Source organism: Cupressus sempervirens, chromosome 6, assembly GCF_028749045.1.
Source record: "Cupressus sempervirens isolate cs-2001-9-10 chromosome 6, ASM2874904v1, whole genome shotgun sequence".
NCBI classification, from domain to species: domain Eukaryota; kingdom Viridiplantae; phylum Streptophyta; class Pinopsida; order Cupressales; family Cupressaceae; genus Cupressus; species Cupressus sempervirens.
Genome location: NC_143123.1, coordinates 452,808,114 through 452,820,256, shown reverse-complemented (window position 1 = coordinate 452,820,256; position 12,143 = coordinate 452,808,114). Strand labels below are relative to the sequence as shown.

Here is a 12,143-nt window from a genome sequence, read left to right as displayed (position 1 = left end):
TTCTTTATTAAGTACACTACAGTTTTTTTCTCATTATGACATGTTTATTGATGATATCAATTGTATTCTACAAGTAGTCTTGTATCCTAGAATATCAATGTATAAATGGGAATTTCAAGCTTTTCACACACATCTTCGATGAATGGTGACTTTTACAATCATTAGATGGAAGAGGAACAATGAACTATTCTATCTCATTTGTTCAAGTCAAAGTTCTAAGAAATGACGTCTTTTTCTTGTGGAATATTCAATGAGAAAATCTACTATCTTGCTCACAAGAAAAAATAAATGCAAACTTCCAACATGATTTCCCTTGAATAATGAGTAGTGGTGTTTCTAGTAGTAATCTGTGTTCATTACCAGTGGTTTTGGAACAAAAAGTCATATTTACCAAATTCTTGTATGTGGTGAACTATCTAATATTATATGAATATTATGCTTTGGATTTCTTGTTATTAGGCTGCCTCATTTATTTTGGTTCTAAGTACATATTTACCTGCATACAGCTCTCTGAGCCAGCTGGAATGTGCGAAGGGAGAAAAGGTAAGATAACTGTGTTGACTCCTTTTACTTATGTACCAAATTTTCAAAAAATGGGATAGTCTAGAAACAATTATAAAGTTGTCCAGAAGTAATTACAAGTAAGAAAGTCGTAAAATAGAGTAATGGCTCACTTTACTAAACTAATACTATTATGTAAGTTGTACAAAGATATAATAATATTACTGAGACTGATTGAAAATGTTTTTTAACTTTATCCTTTAGCCTTTGGGAATAAAAAAGAGAGACTACAAATCTCCCAATTATTTTATTTATGGAAGAGGACATGAAACATTCCTTGTCGTAGATGGTGTATATTAAGAAGACAAATTTAAAGCGGGAATGAGTTTAAGCTTTCTATATAGGAGGGTTTATTGAGGTTATTTTATTATTATTTGATCTCTAAAAGCTGCCTCAAACAAGCTTATAAATAATTCTCTTCAGCATACATGTAAGAGCCCTGCTGGCTTTCTATAGCATTATGCTGAAGAGTTATGATTTTTTTGCAATTTGTTTTTTTTTGGGATATATGTTTCTTTTTTGTATTTTCAGAATCGTTATATGCTTAAACAATTGACACAAAATTAAACTACAATGGATACCAAGACATTAATGAACAATTGCAATTATAGAAGCTTACAATTACAATGAGCAATTTTATTGGGAAAGGTGGATTTCTAAAGAACCTGATATTATATGCACTGCGCAGTATGTTTGAATGTCGTTGCCAAAGCAGGAAATATGAAACTTCGCCTTCAGCTTGCAAGGTATGAAGAAATATTTCCCAATGTGGCCTTTAAACTTGAAGCGCTGCCTTGAGTTTCTGATTGTAGCCTATATATTGTTGCTGCTACAATGCCCAAAGTACCTTGTTTCCTTGCATTAATCCTCAGGGAGAGATCGCAGCCTTTGCTAGCTGCCAAAACAATTACTTTTGGCCCCTCAATTGATGAAACAAATACCATACGCTGCCCCAGATATTGCAGTGATTTACAACAGGATTAAACACCCAGATTGGTGATGAATTCCTTCAATCATTCTTCAGCTACAGCAGTAACTTTTCTTGCATATGAAACCCTCTCTTTGGATGCCAATTTCAGACCAAATAGCTATCAAATTGACATACAACAGCATCAGTTTGATGGTTAATCAGAATCAGAATTCTAAACAATTCATTGGCTCTCTTACCAGCTCCAAGTGCAAACAGAAGACAGAGGAATCAGTCCTCTCAAAATCCCAACATTAAAACCTTTCAAGCAATTCACAAATTCATAGAAACAAAATGTCAAGAGATAGTTTGATCTCCTCATGAAGGCCTTTTTATAGTTAAAATGCAACTTCACACCCAACGCCCAATAGCTTCTTGATCACATTTTTCACTTAAGAGGCTTCAAGTACACACCATCAAATTATAACAATATAATAATAAAGTTATTCATTAAGATAGACTTAATAAATAACTAAGAATAGAAACTCCATTAATTAATCCAATCAATCACTAAAAAAGCCAAATCACCAAGTGCTTTAACTGCATTGTGCTAGAACTAACTTACTATAAATAGCAAGTCACTCAACTAAAACCCTCAAAACACAGTGTCAGCTCACAAGGGTTGCAATGATGAATTGACATCACCAAGCTAACTAAAACCTACTAAATTGAGGCATTACAGTCCTCCCTCCTCAAGATTTCTAGTCCCTAAGCAATCACAGTTTGGGGTGCTAAAGTATATCCTCAGGCTCCCAAGTGGCATCTTCATCTGGAAGACCCTACCACTTCACTAGAAACTCTTTGATGATCCGCCAGTGCAAATACCGCTCCTTGATATCCAGTATAGCCTCAAGGATCAAGTCCAGTCTTTGCTCATCATCCAACAGGGGTAAAGTAGATGGGACAACATGTCTACCCAACGCCTTCATCAAATTATAACAATATAATAATAAAGTTATTCATTAAGATAGACTTAATAAATAACTCACAATAGGAAACTCAATTAATTAATCCAATCAATCACTGAAATAGTCAAATCACCAAGTGCTTTAACTGCATTGCTAAAAATAGTAACTGAGCCAGAACTAACTTACTATAAATAGCAAGTCATTCAACTAAAACCCTCAAAACACAGTGTTAACTCACAAGAGACTTAATAAATAACTCACAATAGGAAACTCCATTAATTAATCCAATCAATCATTGAAAAAGCCAAATCACCAAGTGCTTTAACTACATTGCTAAAAATAGTAACTGAGCTAGAACTAATTTACTATAAATAGCAAGTCATCAACTAAAATCCTCAAAACATAGTGTTAGCTCATAAGGGTCGCAATGATGAACTGACATCACCAAGATAACTAAAACCTACTAAATTGAGGCATTATAGTCCTCCCTCCCCAAGATTGCTAGTCCCGAAGCAATCGCAGTTTGGGGTGCTAAAGTATATCCTCAGGCTCCCAAGAAGCATCTTCATCTAGAAGACCCTGCAACTTCACTAGAAACTCTCTAATGATCCGCTAGCGCAAATGCCTCTCCCTGATATCCAGTATAGCCTCAGGGATCAGCTCTAATCTCCGCTTATCATTTAGTAGGGGTAAAGTAGATGGGACATGTCTGCACAACACCTTCACGAGGTGTGATACATGAAACACATTATGAACTCTATTTTCCATTGGCAAATCAAGCTCACAAGCTACCTAATCCACACAGCTAACCACACGAAAGCAACCATAATAGCGGGGCTTGAGCTGTTAGAGTAAATAATTAATTGTTAATTATTTATTCTATTTACTTAAGCTTACTTAGGTTAATGCATTTATTTAATATTTTGTATTTAATGCATGTAATGGTTAGTTGTTGACAACATGGGGGTTTGTTCCCTTCTAGCATGTTCCACCTTTTTGTGGATATGTGCTGAGTTGTTATCCTTATCTTCTACCACCTTCTAGCTTGTTCTACAAGCTTCCATGAGCTCTTTATAAGCGGGCTCCCTCTTTGTATTTTCAACATATCACATCATCAATTCTCATTGTAAATAGATTTTCATTGTGTTTGCATATTTGTCTCTCATGTCCGTTTAGGGTTTTTCCCTTGCTCCATGCTCTTCCTCTATTTGGCTTCTCTTTGACAAGTTCTCGCATGCAGGTGATCTTGGGCGTCTTCGGAGTTGGCTTTTCTCAACTCCAACATGGTATCAGAGCCTTCCTGCTGCTGCTTCGTTGAAGAAATTTTGAAGCCGTGATTTGAAGTCACAAACCCTAGTTTGTTTGTGCATTTTTTCTTCAAATCAGGGGATCAGCATTTTTTTGGAGCACTTTGGGCCCAAACGGACATCACCATTGGATCCGGAAGGCCATTTGCAGTCAGGATTCATATAAAACTTTTCGTTTTTGGAGACAGAGCTCCGAGAGGCAAAAATTTTTTAGTTGCAGGCCACTGCCGTACGGACTGTACGGACGATTTCAGCATTTAAAAAATAAAAAATAAAAAAATTGTTATAAGGCCGGCCATCGAGCGGCCACCGCATCGCCGCCGCGGCTCCGCCCCCGCGCCGTCCGCAGCCCGTGGCAAAGCGCCGCCAGGAGACAGACAGCGCAACCTCCGCTCAGTGACGACCTGCAGTGCCCGACCTCTGCTCTGTTTCACGCTCCGCTCCGTCGGCGCCACCTGCTGTCCGTCCCCCGCCTTCACGGCACCTCCGGCGGAGCCTCCTCTTTCCGCAGCTCCGTCCGTTCCTGCCGCCAGCGTGGACTCCTCCGCCGGTTGCTGAGCCAGTGCCGCTCCGTCGCCTGTTGCAGCACCTTCGCTTGTCCAGTCTGCCACCCTGCTCTGTCAGCGCCTGCATCTGTGTTTATTGCACAATCAGCGACACGTGGCGTTTTCTGCCGCGTCCTGTGCCTGACACGTGGCAGGTTTGCCACGTGGCCCCTGCCATGTCATCCGTGCATGCCACGTGGCAACCTTTTTGTGGCGACGGCTGTCTAGCCGTCAAATTTAATCACGCGACTTGATGACGTCAGCGCTGCATCAGACCTTGCATGCAGCTCTTCTGATTTGCTTTTGGACCTACTTGTGGTTTTTTGGCCATAACTTTTGCATACGGAGGTATTTTTCTGATCCGAAAGAAGCGCCGGAAAGCTGGTTCCGAGACGGAGATTTTAGTGCAGGTATTTTTAGGTTTTGGTGCTTTTTCATTGCCCGTTTTTTCTGTTGAAGTCTGAAGTCCTATTTTTGACTCCGGCATGCATATCTTTTGCGTCCCATGTCAGTTTTTTGAAAACTTTATATTTTTGGAAAGCTGGTTCTGTCACCTTTTCAGAAATGCAGTCCTTGTCCTTAGTTTTTGACCTCTACTCTTTCTATCATAGTTTTGGCGTTTTTGCTCTATGGTGGATATTTTGAGTGTTTTAGGCCCGAGGATCATTTTCCTAGCATGGTTTGCTTTGTTTTCGGCTGTACTTTCCTTTGTTGCAGCTCTTTTTCAATTCTGATCATTGTAGCTATCATTTTGAAGCACTTTTTTGTTTCGCACTGAGATAAAGTGTCACTTTTGCATTCCGGGAATCATGAATGTTGTTTTGAGTCAGTTGTACATGCACTATTTTCATAAAGCACCATGGGGGGGATATTTGTTTGCTGTTTTAGGCATTCTCCCTTTGTCAAGTGAGTCTCCCTTCCACGACATTAGCCCCATGCAGAGTCAGTTTGACCGTGTCTTTATCGGTGTCTGTACCTCTTTTCCTCTCTCCTCGTTCTTGATTCGTTTGCAGGAGACTTTTGGCCCACCTTCTTAGTTGCCTGTCATCACACCCCGTCTGCATTAGGGGGGGTTATGCTGTTGTTCTAATGCATCTATGGTTCGATGGTTCGATAGTGTGAACTATGTATTTAGTGGTTGATCCTATATACAAGGCGATTGCAATGGCTGGCTACCTATGCATTTCGGTGAGATTGATCATCTACCATATAGACATGCTCGGTTCGTGCCTTCTTCTTCCATGGAGGTTCTTCAGATCAGCAGTTTGACAGATTTGCGGCTCTTCATGCTTCAGTGATGCTGTTTCTACATGATCACTTCTTGTTCCTGTTTTAGGGGACAATTTCCCTAGTTGGAGACTTCTTCAGTTCTTCACTAGGTTCTTACCTCTTTTTGGGGGAGGGTTTTTCCCACGTGATTTTCTCTCTTTCCCCGTTCACAGAGGTTGCATCTTTTGTTGCATTGTACTTGGGTACCTAACATGGCCTCGTTGCCGGGACCCATTATGCATTCATCTTAGTTTTGTGAGCTTAAGGCATTTCCCTAAGTTGCACTTAAGGGGGGGTGTTAGAGTAAATAATTAATTGTTAATTATTTATTCTATTTACTTAAGCTTACTTAGGTTAATGCATTTATTTAATATTTTGTATTTAATGCATGTAGTGGTTAGTTGTTGACAACACAGGAGTTTGTTCCCTTCTAGCATGTTCCACCTTTTTGTGGATATGTGCTGAGTTGTCATCCTTATCTTCTACCACCTTCTAGCTTGTTCTACAAGCTTCCATGAGCTCTTTATAAGCGGGCTCGCTCTTTGTATTTTCAACATATCACATCATCAATTCTCATTGTAAATACATTTTCATTGTGTTTGCATATTTGTCTCTCATGTCCATTTAGGGTTTTTCCCTTGCTCCATGCTCTTCCTCTATTTGGCTTCTCTTTGACAAGTTCTCGCATGCAGGTGATCTTGGGCGTCTTCGGAGTTGGCTTTTCTCAACTCCAACATGAGCTTCTTAGCTCCACTCTTTGTAATGGAAGAGTGCTTGTAAGGCTGTAGCATCAAATAGACCATATCTCTCACCTTTAAAAAAGAGCAATCCTCCACTTATCAGCATACTACTTTTTATGATTCTGAGCTCTTTGAATGTTGTCCCTTAATGTCCTCGTGATATCCTGACTGTCTTGTACCAAATCACCTATGTTGGGTACCCTATTGTCACTGAATAGAAAATCCATGAAGCTTGGGGGATCATACCCATACAAGGCTCTAAATGGGGACATCTGAATAGACATGTGGTGAGTGGAGTTATAACAATACTTTCATAGGTATATCCACTTCACCCAAGCCTGTTATTGTGCCAATACATTATTCCACAGATAGCCGTCTACCCATTTATTAACAATCTTAGTTTGGCCATCAATCTAAGGGTAGTAACTAGAGCTAGGAGTTAATTCCTTCCCACATAGTCTAAACAGCTCCTGCCAAAAGTGACTCATGAAACGACTATCTTGGTCACTCACAATACTCCAAGGTAAGCCATGCAATCTCAACACCTCCCATAAAAACAACTTTGCAATTTGTGTAACTAAAAATGTAGTGGTAATGAGGAAAAAAATGTGCGTATTTGGTGAGGGGATCCACCACTACATAGATACAATCTATGCCTTGGGCTTGTAGCAAGCCCACAATGAAGTCCATAGATAAACATTCCCACTTCCTCTAAAGGATGGGAAGTGGTTGTAGCAATCCGGCTGGATCGATATGCTCATGTCTGTTCTGTTGACAAACAGAGCATTCTCTAACAGACTGCTGCATATCTGACTTTAGGCCGGTCCATGTGAACCTCTCTCATGAATATATCTACAGGTCTTAAAGAACTTGGGATGTCCATCCAATGGGGAATCGTGAAAGGTCGGCATTATAATTTGTCTAACACCTAATCCTGGGATCAAATAAATCCTCCCATTGTAAATTATCAGCTCATTTTCTAGGGTATATTTGTTGTCATGTATGCTATCATAACAAATACTAGTTGCTCATTAATCCTTGGCATACGTTGCAATGATCAAGTGTCTCCAATTCTCAGATACTTGAGTAATCATACACAAGTAGGGTCTGCGTGATAGGGTGTCAACAACTACATTTTGCATACCCTTAATATAGTAGATCAAAATTACAGGCTATAATATTCTAACCCACTTTTTCTACCTCTCACTAAGATCCTGCTGTCCAAGGAAATGCTTCAATTTCTCATGAACTATTTTGATGTAGAATTTTCTACCAACCAAATTCTGCCTGAATTTGGCCAAGGCAAGCGTAATGACCAACATCTCCATTTCATACACTTTAAATGATCTCTCAGAACCCCTGAGCTGCCTACTTTCAAATGCAATGGGATGGTGATCCTGGGCAAGAATGACACCAATACAATCAGTTAAGGCATCACAATGCAACTCAAATGGCCTCGTAAAGTTTGGCAATGCTAACATTTGGCATGATGTCATAATTTGTTTGAACTTCTCAAAGCACTCTTGTGTGTAAGTAGTCCACTCAAATGCACCCTTATAAGTCAGATTAGTAAGGGGGGTTGCATGACAAGAGAAGCCTACCACAAATCTGTTGTGGAATGCACACAACCTAATGAAGCCTCTAAGATGTGTCAGGTTCTTCGGTGTTGGCCAATACAATATAGCATGGACCTTATCAGGATCCATGTGAACTACCTATGTGAACTACCTCTGCACTAATGATTTGCCCAAGATAAAACAATTTTGTCATGCCTAATGCATGTTTGGACTCCTTGGCATACAAGGAAGCCATGTCAAGAATAGTCAAGAATATCCAATACTGCATCCGGGCGTGCTACATGATCATCCCAAGTCTTTCTAAAAAAATGTATATCATCAAGAAACACTAGAACAAATCTCCGTGATTGACTATGAAAGACTATTAATAGTAGACTGGAATGTGTTTAGGGCATTAGTCAAGCCAATGGGCATGACTAGAAACTCGAAGTGACCACAATAACACTTAAATGGTGTCCTCTCCACATCTTTCTCTCTGACTTTGATCTGATGATATCTTGATCTCAAATCAATTTTGGGGAAGTAACATGCACGATGCACCTCATCAATAATCTCATCAATCCTTGGAATAGGATATTGGTTCTTAATTTTTTTTTTGTGTAGCATCCGGTAGTCTATGCACAACCTAAGCGTCCCATCACTTTTCTTCACCAGAACAACTAATGAAGCAAAATGATACTTACTCAGCCTAATATGTCTCATAGTGAAAAACTCTTGTATGGTCATCTCTATCCCATCTTTTGGCCTCTTTGGATACCAATAAAGAGTAATCATAATGGACTTAGTGCCCTCCTCTAGCTCAATAATGTGCTCTATCCCTCTATCAGTTGGCCTGCTAGGTGTTATGTCACTAAACTGCTTAGAGTGTTTAGTTCTAAGCAGCTGAATATCAAGGTGATAGGCTGGTTTTTCTCTCCCATCTAATGTAGGCAACATTCTACACTCTACTTCCCAATTAACTATGTCATGCTGTACTAGTCATTGTATATGCCTGAAAGGGATCACCTTTGAACTACTATTTTAATAGCCTTAAGGATGTGTGCTTTTCCACCCTTAATGAATCCCGTCTCAATATTCTTGTGCTGACATAAATGTCCTCAATGGTGTCCAACCAGCTCATGCCAAGAACTACATTAGTGTTGCCCATGTCTACCACATAAAATTCTACTGTAAAAGAATAATTATTCAGCTTCCTGGGAAGCTCAAAAATCACCTTGTTACACTTAAGAGTGCAACCATCTTCCATCTGTAGTCTAAGTCGCTCAAATTCTTTTGTCTTGATCGCTTTCTTGGTGACCAAACATGAATCTATGAAATTGTGAGCAGCACATGTATGAAAGAGAGCAATAACACGCTGCCCTGCCAAGAGTCCACGTATCCTGCAAGCACCTCCTTTTCTCGTGCTACAAAGGTATACCACCTTGAGCTTAGAATTATCAATCACCTCATCACTATCACTTGAAGCCCCTTGTGTCTCGTGCTCATTATCAGCTAGCTGTCCAGAAAAAGCAGAACTCTCATTATCATAAAATCACTTCATCATCTTATTTATACCCTTAGGCTTTAAAGGGCAATCTTGTTTTTCATCATAGAGCCCTCTACAAAAAAATCATAATCTTCTTAGCTCATTAAGAGTCTCTTGATCTATAGGGACTTCTGTAGGTCTCTTAGAATCATATTTGTCATCTCTTTGGGGTTGCCTTATTGTCATATGATGAAGTAGTAGGCTTAGAAGAAAACTTGCTTCGTGGAGTAGATGTCTCAAAATTCCTTGCTTTTTCAATGGCTTCTTGTAAGGCTGGTGGATCCAAGGACTTGACCCACCCTCTTAGAGGATCAACTAATCACTTTCTGAATAACTCCTCTCCTCTCTAACATATCATACACCATTACTGATAGCCGCTGGAACTTATTGATAAAGACCTTGAAGCCCCCTATCTGTTTCAACTGGGCCAGCTCTCTGAAGTAAGTCTCAAGGTCCTTCCTATCAAATCTCTCTACCAACCTGTTAGCAAACTCCTAATAAAAAACTATCTGATCATGATAACCAAATTATACTACTATGAATACCCAAACATTTTATGAACAATTGTAATTATAGAAGCTTACAATTACAATGAGCAATTTTATTGAGAAAATTAGATTTCTTAAAAACCTAGTATTACATTTAGTAAGTTCAAATGCCATTGCCAAGGCAATCAGCTAGCAAGATATGAGTAAATTATTTCCCAATGCGGCCTTAGGATTGAAACGCTGCCTTGAGTTTTTTATCACAGCCTATATATTGTTGGTGCCATAGTTGGAAAACTCGGACTTGGCAACAACTCGCCAAGCCCCCTAAAATTTTGTTCAGAAAAAAATTGGCCATTTAAAGAAAAAACTTAGGAAATCTCGGGAACCTAAAAAAAGCGTTAAAATTTAATTCAAAATACACTTTTTTGCAAATTTCAATGAGAAGATGCATCTAATGAGTTAATTAAAGAGAACACAAAAGAAACAAGTAGAGTTTAGATATATATAAATGCATAATGGGTACAAAATCGCATTCTCATGTGGAATGTTGATGGCGGGAAGCATAATAGTGAATAGTTTGTGTCAAACTAGAAGTAAATACATCATTACAATCACATCTTCCTCTTCCCAACTCTACTATCATACTGTAATTCTCTATTTTACATAATATATATAGGCTTCTTGCCTTTTGTTTTTAACAATTTTTATTTATTTTTAAATAATAATTTGGCCGATTTTTGGCAAAAAATCGGTGATTAATCGACGATTCTTTCACAAAAACTCTGTGATTTTTTCTCTAGCTGAGTCATGATTAAATCTAGGAAAAACTCGCTGGTCTCTAAAACTCGGCGATTAGTAGAAACTCGCCGATTTTTTGACGATTATGCCAACTATGGTTGCTGGTACACTACCCAAACTACCTTCTTTCCTTGCGTTAATACTCCGAGAGAGATTGCACCCTTTTCTAGCTTCCAAAACAATTACTTTCAACCCCTCAATTGATGAAATCAATACCAGACATTGCCCCAGATATTACAGCGATTCACAATAGGATTAAACGCCTAGATTGGTGTTGAATTTCTTCAATTGTCCTTGAGCAACAGTAGTAATTTTTCTTGCATATGAAATCCTCTCTATCGACTCCAATTTCAGACTAAGCAGCTATCAAAATGATATACAACAACATCAATTTGATGGTTAATCAAAATCAGAATTTAACACAATTCTCTGGCTCTCTTACCAGCTCAAGGTGCAAATAGAAGATGGAGGAATCAGTCCTCTCAAAATCCCAATGTTATTCATAGAAACAAAATGTCAAGAGATGGTTTGATCTCCTCATGAAGGCCTTTCTATAATTAAAAATGCAACTTGGCTTCTCTTTCACACCCAATGCCCAATAGCTTCTTGATCACATTTTTCACTTAAGAGGCTTCAAGTACACACCATCAAACTATAACAATATAATAATAAAGTTATTCATTAAGATAGACTCAATAAACTACTCACAATATGAAACTCCATTAAATAATCCAATCAATCACTAAAGTAGCCAAATCACCAAGTGCTTCAACTGCATTGCTAAAATTAGTAATTGAGCCAGAACTGGCTTACTATAATTAATAAGTCACTCAACTGAGACTCTCAAAACATAGTTTTATCTCACAAGGGTCTGGATGATGAACTGACATCACCATGCTACTGGAACATGCTGAATTGGGGATATTACAATAAATGAGCATTAAAAAAAGTAGTTAATGTTATGCTATAGAAATTAATAGTCAAGTTAGTGTATCTTAAATTTGTGTGTTGAAAATTGCAGCATGCTAGAAAAACCATTGCTTGCAAAAGTGATCATATAACTATGTATGAAATTCAAAAAAAATATTCTAGAGAGCTATTCATATTTGTTATCGAATCTGAGGATTGTGATACTCTTCTAATTGTTGTTTTATGATTACCTTCAAATTTTCAAACTTATAAAATTCATTTGGTTTTTGTACAAAATAAACCATATATCCATGGATTTCCTTTAACCGATAGATTATTTAGCACCTCAGGTTGCATATTTATTTATTTATAGAGGTGTTCAAGTTGTATGGACTCCCTAAGAACATAGTGATCAAGGCAATTGGTTTCTCAATATGTTTTAGCAAGAATTGTTTCAATTTGTAGGTATAAAACAGACACCAAGCACTAGCTATCATCCTCTAATTAATGACCAGACTGAGACAGTAAATAAATGGTTTGAGGTTTGTC

The 12,143-nt window shown here is 38.4% G+C and overlaps 1 protein-coding gene across 1 annotated transcript in view; it reads left to right on the top strand.

Annotated features, from left to right (window-relative positions):
* LOC149553031 (haloacid dehalogenase-like hydrolase family protein) overlaps positions 1 to 12,143 on the top strand; it is a 381,367-nt gene that overhangs the window by 300,909 nt on the left and 68,315 nt on the right. The window contains exon 25 of the mRNA XM_089788543.1: positions 507 to 543. Coding sequence (XP_089644669.1) covers positions 507 to 543 — 37 coding nt within the window. The remainder of the gene's footprint in view (positions 1 to 506; positions 544 to 12,143) is intronic.